We start from the raw sequence: 22,749 nt of genomic DNA, 5'->3' as shown, positions 1-22,749 counted from the left end.
AATGATTCTAAAGAATAGCTTTCTCAAGATTGCAATGGAATTCTGTTAGATTTGTTGAGTTATGAACTTTTTTGGGAAGACTATTCCAGGTATTCGCAGAAATATTGCTAAATAATTTTTCTTCCACAATGATTTAAACATGATAATATCTTATGTTTTCCTAGAGTTAAATAAGTTCCGTACAATTAATTAAGAGATGTCTCGGCTGTCAAGCCTTTTTGGGTGATGCAAACGAACCTTCGATTTCAATTTAGCGTTGCTTGAGTAAGTGTGGCAGCTACAGTTCTCACCAAACAGAAATGCGAAGAAGTTTATATCAATTTACACTTCCGGAGATAGGAACTCTCGCTTGTACAATTACGTCACATCACATCCATGCGAGGCTTGGAGCATGCGTGATTTGACCTGACTATGTGTAGTGTCGATTTAGGAAGTCAAGGTAGTACAAATATCGATTGAAAAAACCTTTCCCTAAATTCCTGGATTTTGTCCCGATTCCATTTTAACCACGTTATTTTCATGGGCACGAGATGGGGCTTTTGTTCGCTAAATTGTTCAGTTGGTTCAGCAATGAGGGTAAGTATAATGCCTACGGTTGGCGTGCCCTTAGCTTGCCAGTAAAAATATCAAAGAGACAAAATCCTGTTACATGTATGTCTTTGCTCTTTACTTAACCCTACAGGCTCTATTCCATTTTGGATTTACTTTGGTCATATATATTTTAATTGAGGAAGATCGTTCTTCATGGCGTTTTCTGATGGAAATCATTAAGCTTGTCGGAACCTTTGTCTGTGTACGGTGTGCATGGATGTTACAATATGTGTGAAGATTGAAATTCGTCAAGGAACGAGTGAAATTTTTGTTGTTGTTGTACTTTTTTTCGACGGAGAAGAGGTAGCGACGTATTCTTGTGAACCTTAAGTACGTGTTATTGTTTTCAACAAAGGATGCTACCTATTTATTCAATGTGATTTCAAGGCCTTGCATATCTTACAATGAAGTTGATTTTTAAACATTCCATATATACAGTATTTTGTCTCCTTAAAACGGTAATATAAACTGGGTAAACCGATATTTTGGTAAAGTGGAACCCATGAACAACACCAGTCCTGAATTTGAATATTTACAAATCGACTTTTACTCAAATCTGTGTTGTAAGCTAATGGAAATTAGCTGTTATTTCAAGTTTCTGTTTGTGGGGTTTCCCCAATTGTACAATTGTTTTGAATGACCACGTAAGTCAATGTGGAAATATTGTGAAGTATGGGTAAAATGAGTAAATTCTGTTGAACTGATTTCTCATATTCTTGAATTCTTCTGATTCTAGTTTTCTGTTGGCAGAAACTAATGCAAATTTTTTGCATCCAAATTTTGGAAATGAGCTCAATTTTTTAAATAACAACTTATTGATTAAGCCATTAACCACTTTCAGATCATATTCTAAATGAACTGGTTCTCACATCATAGAATTAAACTTGAAAGTCTTTGATGTCACGGAAACATAATCAGTTAGTAGTAAACAGTTAAGACTGGAAAGTGTTGTTATAATAAATTTTTTGAATTGGAACATGATTCATTTTTGCCTAATATAAAATCTGACCAGAGTGAGAACAAGAATATTATCTTTCCATTTCAGGAGATACAAACTTTGTAACATGATGAGTGGTATGACTATATTAAATTGTAGAGTAAATTGTAATGCAAATATCAATTTTTATTATTTTCAGAACACAAGGTGATCATTGTGGGCTTAGATAATGCAGGAAAAACAACAATTTTGTATCAGTTGTAAGTATCAAAATTTAGGTTGAAAATTATATTTTAGATCTATCATGATGTTTATTTTTTTCATTATTGTCTTACAGTTTAATGAGTGAGGTAGTTCATACATCACCAACAATAGGCAGTAATGTAGAAGAGGTAAGCCTATAACAATAAAGATTTTGAAGAGTTGAGTGTATTGGAAACCTGTGACATTCATGTACATATAGTTAGCTGCCTCCTATTGACAGTATTACAGGTGGCAAGATGGTTCTTTCAAGCTGTATGGCAAAATTTTCCATTTGTTTTGAAATGTGTAAAGGTTTTCATCAATTACTGTAATTTGTGAAATGTTTATTGTTGGCTTCTTTTAACCTGGAAATCCCAGGAGTGGTGAACATGTGACTTCTTATAATATCCATACAATATCTATACACTCTTCAGCAAACAAGTAATGAGAATACTTGGATGTGATCTAGCATTAAATTCTTATATCTAATTTAGAAGGTACTGTGTATTAGCGAGAGGTGAGAATTAACAATCAGATCTTAAGAGTTAAAGAGTTAATTGGAAAGTATTAGCCAACATCTGTTGTTCTTATACTCAAGGAAGGTCCATTTATCTAAAGGAAACTATTTAATGGGTTCAAGTTTATTAGATGGCCTAGAGATTGTAATTCATTGTTTATGTGCGGTGCATGATTGTGTGTACTCATCTTTTCAATATTAGGTTGTATGGAAAAATATTCATTTCTTGATGTGGGATATAGGAGGTCAAGAATCACTAAGATCAGCATGGAACACATATTACACAAATACAGAGGTAAACTAAACTTTATAATATTCAGTAACTCCTTACATAGTTTTCCTAAATACAGTTAGTAATTTGCAAAGTTCTCTTAACCGCTCTGTAGTACTTTCTGCTCTAAATAACTAAGGATTTCTTGATCATCTTTTCCATCAGAAAATAGGTAATTTTGATCAAGTTGTATTGTGTTTTCTCTTTCAGTTTTTAATTTTAGTTGTAGATAGTACTGATAGGGAAAGACTTGCTGTATCAAAAGCAGAACTTTACAACATGTTAAATCATGAGGTAAGATTGTTCAGCAATGCAAAAGTAGCCATCATCATTCAAAATGCATTGTGGTAATTCAGTGGAGTGGGGAATTGTCTTTTGGGAAAAATGAGCCAATCAGAACTCAGCTTTCAATAAATAAGTTGTAGCACTTCTGCCTCATTATGGTAAGCATGAGCTGGGGGAGGGGGAAGACAAAGGATCCACAACTGGCTGTGGATGTCTTCAGAATCATCATTTGTTATGTTGTTCCTGACATTGAAGTTAATCCCATTCCTACTAAAATAATACAGTAACTGATCACAAGGTTATAGATTATAAAGCTTTATCTCTGCATGATCATAATCATTTCATTCAGACTTACTTGGACTTCTTCAGTGAACTGGAAGAAACAAAGCTGTCTTATTGTGAGCAGTAATGCTCTCCAGTTACAAGAGTGCACAGCTTTATCTCTATTTCTTATCTCTTTTTTTCTTTTGCTGTAGGATCTAAGACAAGCTGGGGTTCTTATATTTGCTAACAAACAAGACATAAAGGTTTGTTCCTCTGTTGAAGCAGCTGCGTGATAAAAAAAACTTGATGTAAAAATGTTGCAATTCAAACACAATTTGGTAAATTTGTGATAAACTGTGAACTTGAATGATAATACTGTATGAATAAGAACTACTTTTTAACAGAGTAGAAATCCTTATGATCTAACATTATTTACTTTGAATATAAATGTAATTGCTTTCTGACTCAGAGTTATTCTCTTTCAGGGATCAATGAGTGTTGCAGAAATATCAGAACAATTAAATCTTACTTCAATTAAGGACCATGGATGGCATATACAGGTAAATTTTCACAAAGGGAATTGATTTGATGATGTTTTTTATATAAACCAGTGCTCATTCATTTTTCAGTGACTACCCTGGTCATTTTCTATGTTGTATGCTCAATAAATGTTACCTGTAGGAATATGTTTTAAGCAAAGGAAGATGTTCCTTTTTCTCTCTCTGAAGTAAACATTTTACTGTAAAGACAGATTGGAAACAAAAGTGAGGCATCTGATGATTGAATAACAAATGTGTTATCTCCATTTGCTGATTAAGTGTATACTAAGCTAAAAGTAATGTCAAAAAGGAGTTTTGTTGCTAAGTAATTTCTTGTCTATTTTTTTATTTCTTTTTAGGCATGTTGTGCCCTTACAGGAGAAGGGTGAGTAAGCTGGTAACTTTGTTTAGTTCAGTTTGTAATGCATTGTACGACACAGTTTCAGTGTGAGCTCAAGTAAGGTGTTCAATTCTTGGTTTAATTTATGCTATTACTATTGTAAAGAAAGATCTGGTACAAATATGTCTCATCTGTTTTTTCATAATAGTAAAAAAAATGTGTTTATAGGATGTAGGAGTCAAATAGGATCATTAGCATGGGATCCTTAGCATAGGATCCTTAGTACCTAGGCAAGTGTGCACTAAAAAAATATTCTCAAACAATGTGTTGTGATTTTTTCTCTTTTCCAGATTGTACCAGGGGCTTGAATGGATTACAAATCATATTAGGAAGTAGACTTGTATTCTCTATTTAATGCAAATGTTTCAATTTATTTTATATAAAAAGCAGTTAAATTTTTTACTGAAATAAATGTACAATAATAAAGCTATCATTTATTTCTCTATGTACATTAGTCACTGAATTGTTTCTTTTGTGTGGGAGTGACATCTGGCTAGTTCTACTAAATATTTAACCACTATGACTGGGTATGTTTTGTCTTCTTCCTGTAAGAATGGTTATCAATTGGGGGAATAACAAGTTATTTTGCTGGGGACTATGTTTCATTTGTTCCAATGCTAGCCAGGAAAACTGGTTTGATCACATGAAGTTGAAGCTTTATGGTAAACTCCCTGGAAAAAATAAAGTGAAGTGACAAACTCTTATGGTTGAAGTGCTCTTTGTACAAAGTCATATAACTCAAAAACATATCTACTGCATAAAAAGAGAATATTTTCAGATAGGAATATTGAAGTTAAGCCAAACAAAATGATTGAAAGAAATTAAGAAATCTTTTTTTTATTATTGTTAGAGGGAAGTTTACCAGTAGCCATCAGTTTTATACCCAACACAAATTTCCTGGCTTGTGTCCTACTTACAGCAGCTTATAATGTATACAAATATGACTTAATTCATTTAGCTATCAAACCATTGTAAATAAAATTAGTTTCTTTTAGAAGTAATTGATAACAGTAATTTTATTTTGTCTCAGTATGAGATTGAATAAACTCTTTAGACTTGAAATAACTGTAGCTGTAACATTATTGTTAAAATTGTCATTGATGAGAATTTTTCAGAATGGTATGTTGAAAATACTTTAAGCAAAGGTGCTTTCTATTGGACAAAATTGTGAATAAGTTGATCAGAAGCAAGTCAATTTGATATAGTGTGTGCTTAAATTACCACCTTTAGACCTCAATCATCAATGCAAATATTTATTATCTAAATGTATGTCTGGACATTCCTAGTTCTTTTGTTTGGGAGAATATTATGTATCCAAATGAAAAATTTTTTGCTCACTCTGAGAGATTTGATTCTGGTCACCTTGGGTCTTGAAAAAGCTTTCAACTGTTTGTGGGAGGCTGCCTTAAGTTTTTCAGTACAGTTTTATCCAAAGTGCTGTAGACAAGACAAGGTATAGCCTTGCACCAAAGGATACTGTTTTTAATTGATGAAAGAGAGTAATTCATGAGTATTGTGACTAGAATGTGCAATAGGATTTGGAGGAAAACCTGTTGTTCGACTAATGTGGAAATCTTGATCAATATACAGAATCATTCCAAAGAAGGTTTCTGGAAGAGTGTTGGAAGGAAAAAAATCTGTGACTATTTGTCTCATCATTCATGGCTTAGGCTTCATCCCGCCACCTTTCTCCGGTCAAGTTTAGTTTGGAGTACAAAGCGACGGAATTAAGCAGGAAGGGAAATAATATACTCTCTTGTGTAGTAGACCAGATATTGACTATATCCTTTATTTTCTATTTTTTGTTCTGCGAGGAGAATAAGACGAGAATGTGAAGTCAGTGCAAATACGGAGAACTACAATTGCGTTTGCAGTTAGGTCAGAAAGTGTAATTTCGTTTCGGTTTCTGTTTACATAATGTGTAATCCTTAGCAATGAACAAGACATCTTGTAGCGCACTTTTATTATCCTTTCAGTAAAGAATGTTTCACTTGACAAACGTTTGAAAATAAAATGTTTCAAAATGAGATTAACGGTGTTAGCTAGTGAAAATTGTGCTTATTAAGTAAGCACAGCGCGATAACGGTAATCGAAACGGGGCAAAACTGTTCAGCCCTGAGGAGAAAGGGCGAATTGACATTCCATGGAAGTTTCACTGATCAGTTGGGCGAAATTTCGGTTCTGTGTTTTTTTTTTTTTAAGAATTACGTTTAATTTCAAATTAAACAGCCTAAGCGCCACGCTCGTATCTGAGACTTAGAGGGGTGGGTCGTCTGAGAATTAGGTTGGCTTTAGAAAAAAATATTCTATTTACGTAAAAAAGCATAGGATTAAGGGACCAAAATAGGGGGCGTTAAAATAGAATAGCCCTCTGATGCAAAACAGATGTTAGAAATGAAGCCGAGGTACTCTGACGAAGGAAAACGAGTAATTGTTGTAACTGAACGGTTTTCGCTGAGACGGTAGGTTTTTTCTTGACACAGATCAATAGAATTGAAGGAACACAACACCTACTAACCGGTTTGTAAAGCTTTTATTTCACATTACCATTGCAATCATGGTCTCTCTTCTTAATTTATTTGTTTTGATTATTAGCTGTCCGTTCAAAAGAATTCTCGGGCAGTGGTAAAAATATTTTAAAGCAGTGGAACAATTACCTTGCACCGTCGTAACATTTCTGAAGTAGCTGAGTATCTTATGTTTTGAAGACGAACTAGCGGCTTCAAATATTTGTTTGGTAAATAATTTCGCTATTTCCCGCCTAAATTTGGGAATTAGACAAGTCTACAAGGATTTCAAACTATTAAGCCTGTGGGTCTCGTCTTAAATCGCATTCTCATTATTTAAATAGAACCAGTCACCACACCAGAAAGGTCCCCGAATCATTGGCTCATAACAATATGGCCAATAGTTGATCGGAACCTCTCAACAACCAATTGCAAACTTAGTCTGAGGTGTCAGCAGTTTCCTCGCTCCTACCGCCAGAAGCGCCCGCGGGGAGACAGGAGACAGCTGACAATCTTATCGACCAATCAAGGAGCGGTAGCCACAATCAACTAGTGTAATTCAACTTCTGCCCTCATTTACAGAAATTAAAGTAGTTTTGTAACCCAGTCACTAATTTTACAGTGATTTCAAAATGACAACAAAACCTTGCTGTTTGTTCGCAATTGACATATTTCCTATAATATATTACTACTATTATGATTTACAATTGAGACAGTTCTCAAGAAAGGATTATTGCCAACTTAAAGTACTAACAGTTTTCTTTACTACGTCCATCAATGAAAATACCACTACAAAAAATATTAATCAACAGATATTTCTAGGAAAAATAACAGTAAAATCAAGAAAACACATTAAAAAAGCTTCGCCTAAATACATGAGACATAAAAATTAGTTTAAGGAATAGCAGGCGATAATTGTAGCTGTCATTCGAAATTTCAAATTTTGGTCCCGTAAATATAAACTTAACAAATTCAGGATATCTTCACTGTACATAAAAAGGGAAGAAGGTTTTGTAATAAAAAAAAAGCGTCTTTTCCACCTTGATATTCTATTGCTAGGGTTTTTAACATTGGGATTATGTAACGAGCCGATCATCTGCGTCCCACTTCATATATATGACTTTCCGCGTCATGCGTGAGGCATATTGCGTGAGGCATATTGCGTGAGGCATATTGCCGCATCTGATGTCCCATTAGTCTCGCTATAAATCGGTGACAAGTAACAGTTTATTGCTTGAGGCACTCTGCTCCATGCCTGGAGAAAACAACGGTGAGTCACACTGCAACGAAAATAACAACAAATTCAGGAACATACGGCTTGTAATTACTTCTACAGAGTGAACTTGTGGTATAATGTCATTGCTTGCGTGATTTTCAGGCGATCGGTGTAAGCGCAAGGCGCACGCGAAGGGCGAGACAGGCGAGGGAAGGAGCGGGGGGAAGAAGCGCAAAAAAAAAATCCTCTCGTCGAACATCTTACCCCTCGCACTTGCCTCCGCTCAACTGAAAAAACGAATAAAAATGGTTCTTCCCTTGCTTCTCTACGTAATGCGCACTCATTAATAACATATGCGTGAATTCCTCGTTGGCCACGTCATGATTTGCCCAAGAAACAGACGAACTTGCGGCTCCCAAAAGGTTACGAGTGTAGTTCACTTACCCGATTGTCTGTTGCACTAGACAAGTTGTCAATATGTAGTGGCGTAGCCTTTCTGTTGGTTGGTGACCTAGTATTGAAAAAGGTTTAAGAAGTGTGAGGGAAAAAGAGGCCAAGAAATTGCAGAAGTTATCCCAAGTTTCTGCTCCGCTTAAGTTTCGAGGCTATCTACTATCCTGGATGAAAGGCTGTTCTAAGTTGGACAGAGAGAGGGACTGGGAGAGTAAAGTGTTTCGCCCAAGAACATTACCAGGGGTCGGAGCGAGACCTCTCGATCGGGAGCCTAGCGTGCTAACCATTAAGTCACAGCGTCCTTCACGAAGGAAATGTAATGAATAGGAATCAAACAAACAACACCTACATTTTGGCGAGATCGTTCAGGGAATGCGTTCTATTTCTCCTTGTCAGTTTATTCTCGTTACTGGCAAAGAAACAAATAATAAAATAAGGAAATCGTGAGAGAACAAATTTTACATCAATCAAGTCAAACTGAAAAGTCGAAACAACTTATTACGTACCCCTGAGGATTGTTCTCTTCCTGTTTTTGATTGAAAATTGTGCGCAGCTCCGGAAGTGAACTTCGTCTCCTGAAACACAAAATAAACGGTAAAGATGACGACATCGAATTTAAAGATATCTTGTGCAAAAAGAGGTTTATGTGCTGGTAACTTTGAAAAGACGCTTGAATATAACAAGAAAGCCACATAAGGAAAGTGATTAAGATGAAAGCACTAAAGAAGGTAGAGATTATTTAGGATCTGCGCGACAGTCAATAACTGAATATAAATACATAATGAACAAAATAACAACTATCGACGACGAGAAACCTTAAGAACAGAATCAAGAAAAATTTAAAATATCTCACGAAAGTTTCCAAAAACAAAAAAAGAGGCACATGCTTCCTTTGCTTACTTCGACTTTCAACGTTTTCCTTTTCATTTCCTTCTTTAACACGATGCTCATTGAAAACTTGACATGTGAATGCTTATTAAAACTAACTATCGTTTTAAGGGAAAAGGGAGGAGGGTTTCCTAGCTCTCTTTAAGTTCCCCACCTTTGGTCGGAAGACTGGGTCAAGACACCAGAATACACAAAATGAAAAGGAAACACACGGAAAAAATATTAAAAAAGGAAATTAAACGGAAATATGAATTCAGACCTTTTCACAGGAAAAGCGCCTTTTCCTCGAAGTAATCTTTCGTCTGAAGCAGAAATTCCATCAATTGTAGTGAAGCGCTTTTTATGATCTCGCTTGTTTCTATCACTGGGTATAAATACTCGAAAGCTTCGCTGATCGTCCACGAAGTAATTACTGTGCTTCCCTGAATCAGAGTCAAGGTCTGTCTCTAAGTAATTCGGCACGTAAGGTGCATTCGGAGAAACCCGTATGTCTGGCCGAGCGGGCGTGGAACCTACAGACTTCACTTTTCCAGATTTTTTGTCACGCTTTGATTGGCTGTGCGTTTCGTCACTTTTGGATTTTCCCGATTTCTTTTCATCCTCCTTACTGTTCTTCATTAGATCCATTATTCGAAGGTTTCGTTTGGATTGCCTTCCCGACGTTGGTCTCTCACAAGCCACTGAGATACCCGAGTCAACATCTGTTTCAGGCAACGAGAAAATCTCCAGCGGAGCTCTTTTGGCGTAAGAGGCCTTGGTTGTTCCCGCAAATGACTTGTTCCGAGTGGCTTTCTTGTCTGTTCTGGGCGACGTAGAAGGAGATGACGAGGTGCTATCGTGTTTGGTGGAAGCCGAACGTGGAAGTCGAACATTGGCAGGAAGCGACGCTGATCGCGCATGGATATTCTTCGGTCGATCGTCTGGGAGACCTCCGGAAACGCTCGACGCACCGAATAATTCGGAAGAATCATCGTCGACCTTCCTAGTCTCTGACGTGGATGGTAAAGATATGACACCATCCACAGCCTCAGATGAGAGATGTTCTTCAGGTTTAACATAACCATTAGAGTTGGAGCGTGGAGGCAGTTCAGTGGTAATCACAGCTCGACCAGTCAGACTTGTTACTTTCATTGATTCTGCTTTTCTAAGGCCTCGCCGAGTTTTGGCTCCGGGTCCTAGTGAGAGGAAAATAAAAATAGTTATTACTGATCGTTTGCTCTGGTAAATAAAAGTTTGATGTTCCGATTTGATCGGTTAATAACAAAGTAATGTTTGAAAAAAATTATGAGCAAAAAACTGAGAAATGCGATGCAGTTCTCTTTACAAAGACCGAAGAAGAGCAAACAAGATTCTACCCATCATCTACAGTGCAAGATTGTTAGAGCTGCACTTTTGCTATTCTTTCATTTGAATAAACATACAAAGACGAGACTCCTCTGGCGCAAAGGGTAATACTGACAAAAGGTGTATATGTATTTTTTAAAAAAAACATGATTCGCAATAGTAATCTCAAGCTTTTTACGTTAGAGCACGAGTTATAATATCAGAGCTTTACAACACAATCGAACCTAGAAATCGGAAATGTTTCACAACTCCTTTAATTAATATTGTCGAAAATTAATTTTTTTTAAATGCAATTCCCGGCGAGATTTGAAGTAAAACGTAAAATGAAAACTATTTCGTATTTAGTTTCATTGTATCTTTCACTGGCTTTTTCAGATCTCTTCTGAGCATTTGGGGCCAGGAGGCTTGTCCCAGCTCCCGGGCGGATGCTAATTTAACGCAGGACTCGAATTAATTACAACCTATAAAATAACCTTTTTAAACATAAGCACTGTTTACAGTGCTGCACTAAGGTGCATTTACTAAGGATCGTCAAGAAAGCAATTAGATAGCAAAGAAGTGTCACTTGAAAGAACATTACATTTTAACCTACAAACCTTTCACGATATATCGGAGCGCGCCCTCGAAATGAACTTTCTTACACGAGGAGAATTTCATGTTATCACTTCTAAGTTGGAGGCAACCTAAAATTTTTTCCGTCGTCACTCGCCAACAAGAAGAGTTCTTCTAGTGATAAATGATCAAGCCGCGTCTTAAAGTAACGAGTTCTAGTGCGTAAATAGAATTCCGTGAACTTTCCCGACTTTTAGTTTGCCAAATTGAATCGAAAACAGAACGTAACGTAAACAACATAGGGTGTGTTCAAGAACTTTCCATGATTTAATTATATTTAACAAACTAATTGTAAAATGAGATAAAAACGCAATTATCATGGCTCGCTTTATGCAGAATACAACTTCCCTCAAATCACAACTAAGTTATCCTTTGAAAATAAACGAGGTCCTGACTAGGCGCAGCACACAACCGGCGTAAAACTTTTCCACTTAGGGAATTTCAGTAACTAAAATAATTAAAAGTTTCGTTCGAGATGATACGACCCCTGAGGCCAACCATGAATAATTAAACTGCCAAAGAACATTCTTGAAATACTCGAATTACTGGTAACTTTCTTATTTGGAAAGAAGCCATATTTGAGGCAAAGTTAACGCGAGTAAAGTGTTTTGTTGGAACTACTAACAGATGCCTGCTGAGTGGATAAAACCGCATCTCGGACACAACTAACAAACCAAACATCCGGTGTAACTTATTTTTGTAGCTGCCTCCTTTTAACTTACTTAGCAATATCCGGAAGACAAACAGATTAATAACACAGCATTAAAAACTTTAAACCCTAAAAGTTATCATTCACAAGCACAAAAGAAACTTTTATAAATGTTACTAAACAACCACAGACATTGACCCAGTCTCAAACTAATTGTTGTAATATTATTGTCGAAAGAACAATGGATTGTCGGACGAATTACTGCCAGAAACAACACGTTACGTGTTTGGTTCTACTTTAGTTACTTGCACTCAAATTAAACTTTTAAAATGGCAGCAAAAACCCCTATCAGTACAGGGAAATAAAAGGAATCAATAATTTATCGCTGTTTATCTCTTCCTCTGTATTACTCTGATATAATCATGGGACAACCAGTGGATATGAGCGCGACACGAATGAATTCGTTATTATTATTTCACTCTGCCAGTAATAATTACGCATAGGCTCCGTTCCTTTAAGGGCTCGCAATAAAAAGATCAGCACTCTCAATTCATTACTCGTATCAAGGAGTGAATGTTATCAGGTTTTAAAAAATATCACAGATGGTTCGCGCGCTGTGATTGGCCAAATGAGGAGGCCATACTCTATTGCGCCTAAATTCAATCTGCTTTTGTAGCTAAAATCTCACGTTACTAATAACCAATTATACTTAAGTTAAGAAGGAAAATAAACATTCCTTTGAATTGCGTTAAAACGTGCCCACATCTGGACTCGTTTTCACTTCGAAGCGCATCAAGATTAGACTAGACTAAAGGTCGTTTACCGAACTCGTCATAGTCAAAGTAGGGATATGATAAGTAACGAAACAACTTCGTCTTCTCAGTCTGTACTGTGAGTTACCGATCCTCGGTTCGTCCCATTCGATTTCAAGCTTGCACAGCCACAAATTGAAACAGTGAACACTCACTTTAAAGAAGGACCTCCAACACGGTTAGAAGAGGAACATTGTATTTATTTTCTAAAATCTTACCGAAATACAAAGGTGGTTTGAGTATCCTTAGCTGGTCTATAGTGTTGTGATGTTTGTCTCCATCATCATACTCCACATAGTACTTGCCATGCTCAATACCAATCACCTTCCCAGACAGCTTAGCGGGCAGACTTGGCCAATGAGCGATCACGCGACTCCCTGGACAAAAAAAAAAAAAAAAGGGAGAAGGTCGGTAGGACCGAAGTCAGTGAATTTTACGTTATTCAATCAGTAAAATTAGTAGCCTGTTGTTAAACGTGTTCTTACCAATTTCTAAGTCACTGATCTCAGGAACTTGATCAAATACAACACACTCAGGGTCAGTTCTGTCATGCGCAATAGTGTCTCCATTGTCAAACTTTATGTGCAGCATTTCTCCTAAACCAGTCACCACTCCTTTGTAAAAATCACCATTCAGCGCCTTACCCCAAACTCGGGAACCAACACGAATAAAGCCTGTCACAAAAAAAAAACTATAAAACTGGTCCATTTCAAGCTTTTTTAACCCTCCAACTCCCAAGATCTCATTAGTAATTCTCCTTACTGTCTGCCATACAGTCCTTGTGATGTTAGTTTGGTAAATTTGGTACTAGATCAACTTATAATCCCCTAATTGAAATTTTTTCTTTATTCTCATCACTTGTCTGTTTGATATTGTATTGATATTGTAAGGAGAAATTCTGTCTTGGTCACTCATGGGAGTTCAGGGGTTAATTATCATGACCCTCGAAAACACAATCACATGTGAGTAAGGACAAAAAAAGATTTCTCCACAAATTCGGATGAAGGTTATAATTTTTTTGTAGCTGAGCAGGCCTGCTGGAAGTGAAATTTCTTATACCTCTGACAATATCCTCTCTATCTTCAATTTTTCTTTTCACGCACAAAACTTGTGCTCAGTTTTACACTAGTGTATTTCCTCAATGCCATGACGTCAAATGCCAAGAACTCGGCAATCAAAACAAGTTCAATTCTCATCAGCAACTCACCAATAAACGAAGGCTTCTCAGAAGTGATCATAGTTATAGTTTCACAAATGATCGACTGAATAAGAGCCTCTTTGTAAAATACAAAACAATCGATTGAAGATGTTATTATTTGTCAATCTACGTGGAGGCCACGAAAACTTTTATCCACAACTTACGAAAACTTTTAAAACGAAGATGCAAAAAAATTAATGAAAGTTGACTGTAAAGTAATTAAGTAGAAATCTTGCGAGGACATTTTCACTACTAATTAACTGGCGCCTACAGTTTTAATGCGATTACAGATACCGAAAAAAACGTTTACTTGCGCTTTTACGACTAAAACTGTTTATGGTAAATAGTGACTACAGATCCAACACTAAATGTGAAGCTAGCAGCGAACAATATATGGTCATACGTCAGCAAAGAATCATTGGTATATCAGCAATCAGCCAAATTTACAGGGTCTCGTCCACGAAAATCGACGATTTAAAGTCAGAAAAATTGAAAAGGATTTCATAAACATCAGCCATTAATGGAAAAGTGCTACATGAGTGTTTATATATCTAGAAAAGTGAAGAAGTCAGACCAATCGATGAAATTTATTCTTGTTGAGGTACATCTTCGAAGTACATTCCTTATAGAACTTGTAGTTGTTGCCAAAATACGCAGTGGCAAGGTTTGATTTTAACATCAGCATTTTAACGATGGTGAGAAAACGACGACAAAAAGTGTTCGATTGATCAGTCATAATGCTTACAGGAGCGAAGTTTGTAGAGTAATTCGTTCATTCTCTGTGTTGATAATCAGTCGACTTGCACTAACGAAACATGGAATATGAAACCAAGTTGGGCGTTTGGTTGATTGAGGATTATTGTTAACGCCACATATGACGCACAAACATGTTTAAATAATAAATGATATCTTGAACACAACAGGAGTCGTCTTGAAAGTCAACTGGTTACTCACCAACAGTAGGTCTCTTTGAAAATCGTTCGCTTGTTGCCCTAAAAGAAACATTCATGTAAATAAACCTGATTTTAAACACGAGCGATCCACTGGCTTGGTAATCCTCGGTGTAATCCACCTGTTAAAATAATACTACAGCTGAATACTTCTCCAGCAGGCTTTTCACACCTTCTTATAAGCTGCTACAAAAAGTGGCTGGGAACTTTACCCACTGATAACAAACGAACAAAAAGTGGGCGCCACGTGACTTATGCGTGTTGTGTTGCCAAGAAACCTCACTGGGTCAATGAGGAAAATCTCCTGCTCAAATGTGACGAGGGGAATAATGTTAGATCTTAATAGAAGCAAGAAGGCGTTCAAGCCTTAGATGTTGAACGCAAAGCATTTCACAGATTAAAATAATTACTAAAGGTCAACCCAAGTGTGTTTGGATCATAATACAACCAGGTGATTCTGCTCTGACCAAGGGGTAACCTTCGAAATGTCATCTTTAGGAACTCTTTACGTTAGCCAATTTACATCATCAACTCAGTTGATGAAACCAAGATATCTTCCTATACTTCCCTCCCCTTCCCTCTCCCCCTCCCTCTCCCTCTCTCCCCCTCCCCAACGTGGCACCACAGTTTCTTTAGTAACTTACCCCCTCAATTCTAATATATTTATAACTAATACCTCATTTCAATCGCAAATCTTACTCCAAGGTTTGATGAATTCACACTCTTTCATCTCTTATAAATTGCTATGAACAAAAGTAACATAGCTTTTACACAGTAGTTCAGATTACCTTTGAATCTTGAGTGACTTCCTGGCGCTCATTCTCGCATCTCTTTGAGCCTGATGCTCTGTTCTCCCGCTAAACCAAAACACAAATTCAAGAAAAAAAAGAACAAACAAATAATTAGAAACTTCGTTTTCTCGTCCTTTTCCCTCCAACGTATATAATAGTATATGGCAGAATTTAACAAGCACATCTCGGTGGAGTGCGTCTTAATAAAGTATTTTTGTTCTTATTTTGTTGCAATTGTTGTTGTTAATTATATTAACGACGACGCGCAGTGCATCATTTCACTTCAAGTTGTCTTTCTGTATTTTCTCAATTGCTTCTTCAACTGCTTGAGCGGCGGGCGCGCGTGAAAAAGCGACGAGGAAGGGGAGGGTGTGCTAACTGAGAAAATTCTATTCTCCTGACCCCGGCCCCCCTCGAGTTCTAGGTTCGCGATTCTTGTGCGGTGCCGCTTCACTATCAGTTTAGCTTTCAGAAAAGAAAAAAAAAAGAGAAGCTTCGTGCAGTTTAATACAAACCTATATCTGTAACGTGATCCAAAGCGTAGGAAGCTGGACGTTCTCTTTGGCTTTGTAGTTGGTTTTACGAGTCTGTGTCAAAGATGATTAAAAAAGCCCACATTAAACTTTACTCGGCATGGAAAAAACTAACAAAAGCAATTGATCAAACAAAAAAAATTCACTGAAAAACCTTCATAATACCTGAAGAATGTATGATGTTCAATAGCACTTTTCCATAGATGCTTGGCAGCGAGGGAACTGGTACACGTGTACGTGTAACTTTCAGCATGCCGTTGAGCCTGAAACAGAAATAGGTCCGCAATATGCGGAAAGTCAGCGTTAGAAAAGAACTACAAGGAAGGTTAGGTTAGTTCTTAATTTAAAACACTTAAGCAAATCTTGGTGCAACAATCAAGAAAGAACTTGTACCCCTTGGTACTCCAGGTGAAATCTGTTTTTCTTGAATGAGATTTTGGTAATCTTCTGCCTGAAAAGTTAAGGAAAAGTTAGGCAATTAGTTTAACTTGACATTTCACAACCCTGAAAGATCACACAACAAGCATATAATGTTAATAAACTGTTTATCTTTCTGCCTACCACGCAAAAATTGTCCTCTTCTCTTTGTCCTTGATGGACAAAATACCTCGAGGTGTCAAACCCAGCTGGCACTCCATTTTGTTTTCCCCCTTATAATGTGAAAACAAATGGAAACTTAGATGCTATAACAAGGCACAAACAAGACTTATTACACTTATTAAAAGTAAAAAGATTTTGAATAGGTAGAATATCAAATTTTAATACTGCTGTAATTTCACTGAATAGCAAGTCAATAAATGGCGTATTTCTTACTACAACAGTATGGATATCAACTCCATAGAAATCCATGTTCTTCACAATCTTGAGGAAATTAACTTCACATTCAGCTGGATTCAAGCCACTGGTGAAAATGATCAAACAAAGGTAGATTAGTCAAAGGAGAATTTCAAAATATTGCATTATTATTTTTATAATGTAGTGATAAAAGGACAATGAATAGCTTGCAGAGCAGGCCTAATTTTGGCAGGTGGGTGCCCAACATTTTCTTCCATACATTATGGCTGCCATCTTTGATTTTTTACAGCTGCAGTGGAAGGCTGGGGAGAGAAAGAAATTTGCACTGAGGGGGTGAGCAATGCTCAAAACAAAAGAGAGGGCCTCCTTACCCCACCTTCCACTTTAAATCAAACATGGCCAGCTAGATAATGGCCAGCTTGTGATGTTAAATTTCCCTGGTAAGATGCCTGCACTGCAGGGTTAGACAATGAACTACATTCAGTACTCTTAGCACAAACTTACACAAGAGCTTTATGCTTCTTCTTGATTTCTTTCTCCAACTCTTTTGTCTAAAACAAATAAATGATTTACCAGCAACTATCCATTAGCATTAGCTCTAAACTGCAGAGAATACAAAAAGCTTAAGATATTTGTACGGCAACTGAAATAAAAACTTTACTCTGTGATGTAACTAATGTTTCAATCGTGCAAGTTTTCGTTTTTTTGTTGTGGCCCCAGGTGAGGACCCCTTCTTGACAGAAGAAGAATATGCATAACTCAGTTACTTGGCTCTGAGGAAAAATCTAACATTTTTAAATACAAAACTTTATTTCTATGCATCTTAAGTTTGTAATTTTTTTATTTACTTTATTTTTTACTGTAAGAAGCCTCCTTTTTATGCATCTTAATTTTGTAATTGCCTACTGTACCTGATTGGGAATAAACTTGAATTCCGTAATGTAATCAGTTGATGCTTCATGAAGCTCTGGCTCAAAGTCACCAAGATGAGCTACAAATGTGAAATGAAATGCAATTGAACCAGTGCATAGGGACATCAAATATCCACTAATCTAAGAAAAACTTTACACTCAGAAACACAAACTTTTAAAGAGACAAAACAACAGAAGCAAAGTGTACTACAAGGATGTCAGACTGACAGAAAGTTTATAAAGAGTAAAACAACTAAATTTGACCCAGATGCATGTAAGTGAGGTTGGTCAGATGATGCCATGAATTTTTTTTGGCAATTTGCAAGTTTCTACTCACAACAAACACAGACAAATTACTTTTCAAAAGGATGTTCAAAACTTACATTGCAAACTGTAGCCAGTCAAGTCAACACCAACCTTGAGTGGAACCTCAAGCCTGGAAAAAGATGTCAATCTTAAGCATACAGTATATATCTTTAGTAGGAAGTAGTTTCTATTGACACATTATATGCCTGTTTATAAATTTCTCATAAAAAATAATAACATCTTGAATTCAAAATATTGCATTTTAAAGGATGAAAAACTTACTTTGCTCTGGATATATCTTGCTTAATTTGCAGAAAGAAGTGATATCTAAATGGGAATTGATAAAGCAAATTAACATGAAGTATTAGCTGCCATTAACTAACACATATATCATAGATTATATTTAAACTTTTTCAATGCACATGTAACATTTGCAGGGCTCCCAACTCAAAATTTGAATTTTGTAACCTTAACCACACGGTTAAATCTATCATTCTTAAAAATTTTAAATTATTTCAAAATGGTTTGGGTATATCTTTTTGCAACCTCCACCAATTTTATTCAAAACACAATAGAAGTTCATTACAAACTAATGATCACCCTGAACCTTTCAAATTCGCCTGCGCACAATGCATTCACAACATAGAGAAAATGTCGGGACCCAAGAGATCTATTAAGATTACTGATAACTTCAAGTGCACCTCCACCAATGTTATCTACTGCATAACTTGCACTTATTTCTTAGTGAAACAGGAAGACAGCTAGGTGACCAATTCTGAGAGCACCTTTGCAACATAGAAAGCAATGACAAGGACCCATCCGAACCAGTCACTGGACACTTAAATTTCCCTAATCTTTCTGAGCAGTTGGCAGGCTTTCCCTACATCTAGGCACTTTGGAAAGCCACAAAACTCTAGGACAAAAATTTATCTTTCAAATTGATATTCCTAATTTCCAAAGTATCAGTGAATGCTTTTCATTCAACTAATTTATTCTTGTTTTTCTCATTTCCATGTTCCCTCCAATAGTATAGCTCAATTTTCTGCATATAAACACACACACAACCCACAATTCCTACATCTGTTCTGATGATGGGCTAATGCTTGAAATGTCAGCTTTGAAACTCTCAACAGTGGCCAATTTACATTGTCAACTCAGATAATACCAAATCACCTTGTTATGACTGTTAACAGTTTGACTGTCTATCACAGGCAACATCTCAAACAAAGCTTCATACCAGAACAACCATGGTGAAGGAAGGAAATCTTACATAAGGTTAAGACATTTAAATGTCAATAACATTTCATGCAAAAGTCTATTTCACCTCAACTTCAGAGCATTGACAATGAAATCTCTATTATGTTTAGTTTCAACTTGTTTATTGGTTCCTGAATTGATGACCTTCTTCACATTTTCATTCCTTAATTATTTCCTTCTTGCCATGGCAACTATTTCAGCTTAGAAAGCTTGTTTGTTGCAGAATATTTACCTGGTAAGTTCCTCTGTCAAGTCTTGTGGTTCTGCAGCATAAAATCTGACTCGGAAGTGTAATGTATATGGAGGACCAACTGGAAAATAATATTAAGAATTTAATTATAATTACATATTTGCATTTGTAAAAACACTTATTATTCTTATTCAAACAAAAGATTATAATAAATAATTTGATACAAATCTTATCAGCACAAGGGACAAACATGTGATATTTACAGATTAAAACCTATCTCACAAAAAGTAGGATTTTCTTTGCTTCTCATTTCTGAACAGTTCTGAATCACAGGACATAAAAGGAAGAAGTGTAGAAATTCTTACTTTTGACTTGTTTCTTGATTTTTTTCATAGGATTTAACCAATGCTGTCAGGAAAATGGATAAAGTTTACATCAGCAATAAGTATTTATAATGGTTAAGAATATATGAAAGTCATATATTTACAATATTATTATATTATTACTATATTATTATTATTATTATATATATTACTACAACTAGAATTGTAAGCTTGTTCAAGACAAAATTGTCCTATAATTAAAGGGTTTTTGATAAAGCCAGTTACCAAAGGTCTACCACAGCCCATAAGAACTCATCCTGCTGTCTGTTGGGCCTGCCAGACACTTCTCATGTTTGGGTTTTGCCTTATACAGTGCCTTCTCTGGGCACAGCCATTTATTACACTGTTAGAAGCTGCTTATGGAAAAGCTTAGTGAATCCTGTGTACTTGTAAGGTCTTCATAGAGATTTATCCTTACTTCACCTAGCAATGAATATGTAATATCATGTATTTGCCAAAAAATTAACCCTAACCCCAAATGATCTTTTTCTCCATTGGACATGCCCTCACCCCAGGAACAGAGATACCCACTTCCTTTTGATCAGAGGAAAATTCCCTCTCAATCTCAAGAGGGTTGCGAAGAAGAATTAATAACCATACCGAAACTTGATGTGTGTCCATAAACTGAAGACCAAAGTAGTCTTTCTCTACAAGATCCAGGTTCTTAAAAACAAGGTCAAGAAGTTCTTGTCCTTTGGCCTTTTTCTAAAAAGTTTAAGAAGAATGATTAACCACAGTGAGCTACATGGAAGCCATTACATTCTTTTACTTGTCACATTCATACAACTTTGTTGGCTGTGGATCACAGCAGCCATTTGAAGTCAATAACTGTGAAATGGCTACAACCTTGCTATTACCCAATTGGTCCCAAACTGTTATTCAATGAATCAGTGTTGATACACATATAAGTTTGTAGTGTACCATTTCAATGACAAAGACAAATTCCTTATGATTTTCAAATAGAGGAGCCATGAAAAAAACTCAAATAAAATCTTGGTCATATTGAACTATGTCTTGTTGTCTGTAACTGTTACTTAAATTAGTCAAATGACAATCAAATGTATAAGTAGCCACATGTATATTAATTCAAAATATTTCATTTAGCTCACATTTGCCACTTGAACACTAAAATAAATAACTCTTTCAAAGGAAAACCTCCTTGGTTTAGTTGATAACTAAAAAACAAAAAACTAAACATGTCTTTCTGGATATTGCTTTTGTCCTGGTTATCAATTGTTCACAATATTATTACAATTGACTCCTTGATGCCTTGGACGGAAGGAAATGTGATGAGTATCATACTACTTCTATAACCTAATACCAAAAAATCATGCAGTTTATTGAGAATACACAGGTAAAGAATCCATTGAAAAAACTTCAGATGCACTCTGAAACATTGTCAAGAAACCAGCTACAGAAAAATTTGGACCTAAAAGACATCTGTCTATTGAAAAGTAATTATAGGATTTTATTTCACAACTGGGCAAAAGAAAACACAGTAATCAAATTAACAAATAGTTATCAAAGATAAGGTTATGAATAAAAAGCAATAAACACACAATAATAGCGTGATTTCTCTATCGTTATCTACCTTTTGATTGACACTTTCTCTTAAATTATATCCAACATTGCTGCAATAAAATTTCAATTTCAGTGGTCTGCAATATATCACTGCGCGCAAATACATCGGTATTATTACATCAAACGTTGAAACAAGGGCACTTGTAATATTCCAGCAAAAGAATACGTCTTTTTAAAAGTAATCAGGCGCTAAAAAACGACACTGAGCCGAGAAAAAAAATTGTCATGATTCATCACGACCAACATGTTTAGAGACAGTTAAAAAAATAAACCTATGGTAAGAATCGCTTCGCCGGAACGCCCCGTTGAAACATGTAAATTTAAAGTTAAAGGTTAATGATGCTTGCTCTTGCAGAATGGAATGTCTTTTTGCTTTCGGATTATGGTTAAGTTTCCATGAGGAAAAGAAAAACAGTTTGCCAAACAGGTGGTGTGATCTCTAAGATACTTATAAACATGAAATGTGCTCAAGTAAATTCAACGTATATTGAACTCTGCAACGACCTAGTATAAATTAAAAAACATTCAAAGACAGTTAGATCTTATCTCATAGACATACAGCCATAAAACCAACAAAGAGTCCACTGTTTCCTATATCTTCTACAAATATTAGCTCTTCTGGAACATTCCTTTCAAAACTTGACATTAAATTACAAAAGAAAAGTTTGAAACTTTACTGGCGGAAATGCAGCCATATTTCATTTGCGTGAATTCGTCGAAGACAACAAATCATTTTAGTTACACGCCAAAACAAATTGCCCAAAATCGTGTCAATAATGGTAGCTTCCACCGTTCTTACTAATGTAAGCTGTTAGGAACTAATACATCATCAAAACTTACATGCAAATTGAACGAGAGATCGCTGCTATCGAGTAGAACGATGACATAGTCCAATGCATGTTTATCCTTCTTCTCTTCTTTGTCCTTCCCAAATCGTCTACGAAATCTTCTGCTTAATCTGTACATGGCAGGTGCTGAAGAGTAAGCTAGTTTCCTTTTTAATCAGGGAAACACGGCTTTGCAACCGGCTACTTCAAAATAAGGCCATCAGTTCACTTCATCTTTTATTTCTGAGTGATAAATACAAATTCGTCGCATTCTTTCGAAAACACGCGAGCCTGCGATTTTTGGACTCAGCATAATGATCGTTTTATAGTCGGTAGAGTCGTTAGGGTTCGTCGGAACAGGTCGTATAGTAGTCTTGTTACACCAAACCTCTTTCTCCTCAGTTTGTGTTTTGACATTTACCTATCTAAACTTATTTGAAATTTTCAACTGAAAGAAATTGAAATTGTTTTACCCGTTGCTGTATTTATGCACCCACAA

At 36.1% G+C, this 22,749-nt stretch overlaps 2 protein-coding genes across 2 annotated transcripts; one reads left to right on the top strand and one right to left on the bottom strand.

The window, feature by feature from the left end:
* The first annotated feature begins 394 nt into the window (after positions 1 to 394).
* Positions 395 to 6,076, top strand: LOC131799189 (ADP-ribosylation factor-like protein 5B). Its single transcript, XM_059116889.2, has 9 exons — positions 395 to 576; positions 1,728 to 1,788; positions 1,866 to 1,920; positions 2,491 to 2,583; positions 2,770 to 2,853; positions 3,321 to 3,371; positions 3,594 to 3,668; positions 4,007 to 4,032; positions 4,338 to 6,076. Exons 1-9 carry the CDS (start codon positions 531 to 533, stop codon positions 4,381 to 4,383), a joined length of 537 nt encoding a protein of 178 aa, XP_058972872.1. The 5' UTR covers positions 395 to 530; the 3' UTR covers positions 4,384 to 6,076.
* Positions 6,077 to 6,561: 485 nt separating this feature from the next.
* On the bottom strand, positions 6,562 to 22,509 carry LOC131799184 (uncharacterized). The gene is made up of 22 exons (XM_059116883.2): positions 22,264 to 22,509; positions 20,443 to 20,547; positions 19,825 to 19,867; positions 19,502 to 19,580; positions 18,295 to 18,339; positions 18,090 to 18,142; positions 17,707 to 17,786; positions 17,300 to 17,346; positions 16,814 to 16,901; positions 16,562 to 16,650; positions 16,394 to 16,451; positions 16,166 to 16,263; positions 15,983 to 16,054; positions 15,465 to 15,533; positions 14,681 to 14,718; positions 13,014 to 13,202; positions 12,747 to 12,905; positions 9,371 to 10,286; positions 8,730 to 8,798; positions 8,573 to 8,632; positions 8,215 to 8,281; positions 6,562 to 7,834 (listed from the first exon to the last, which is right to left on the bottom strand). Exons 1-22 carry the CDS (start codon positions 22,387 to 22,389, stop codon positions 7,757 to 7,759), a joined length of 2,628 nt encoding a protein of 875 aa, XP_058972866.1. The 5' UTR covers positions 22,390 to 22,509; the 3' UTR covers positions 6,562 to 7,756.
* Between the last annotated feature and the right edge of the window lie 240 nt (positions 22,510 to 22,749).

Source organism: Pocillopora verrucosa, chromosome 10, assembly GCF_036669915.1.
Source record: "Pocillopora verrucosa isolate sample1 chromosome 10, ASM3666991v2, whole genome shotgun sequence".
Classification (NCBI taxonomy): Eukaryota; Metazoa; Cnidaria; class Anthozoa; order Scleractinia; family Pocilloporidae; genus Pocillopora; species Pocillopora verrucosa.
Note: the sequence above shows the minus strand (reverse complement) of the source record. Positions and strands in the feature narration are given on the sequence as shown.

Excerpts from the sequence above, each read along its gene's own strand:
- LOC131799189 (XM_059116889.2), top strand. The coding sequence starts at position 531 with ATGGGGCTTTTGTTCGCTAAATTGTTCAGTTGGTTCAGCAATGAGG. Across the intron at positions 2,584-2,769 it reads CATATTACACAAATACAGAG|TTTTTAATTTTAGTTGTAGA; the intron begins GTAAACTAAACT and ends TTTCTCTTTCAG. Across the intron at positions 2,854-3,320 it reads ACAACATGTTAAATCATGAG|GATCTAAGACAAGCTGGGGT; the intron begins GTAAGATTGTTC and ends CTTTTGCTGTAG.
- LOC131799184 (XM_059116883.2), bottom strand. The coding sequence starts at position 22,389 with ATGTACAGATTAAGCAGAAGATTTCGTAGACGATTTGGGAAGGACAAA. Across the intron at positions 13,203-14,680 it reads TTCAAAGAGACCTACTGTTG|GCTTTATTCGTGTTGGTTCC; the intron begins GTGAGTAACCAG and ends TTTTTGTGACAG. Across the intron at positions 8,282-8,572 it reads CTGAACGATCTCGCCAAAAT|GTCACCAACCAACAGAAAGG; the intron begins GTAGGTGTTGTT and ends TTTCAATACTAG.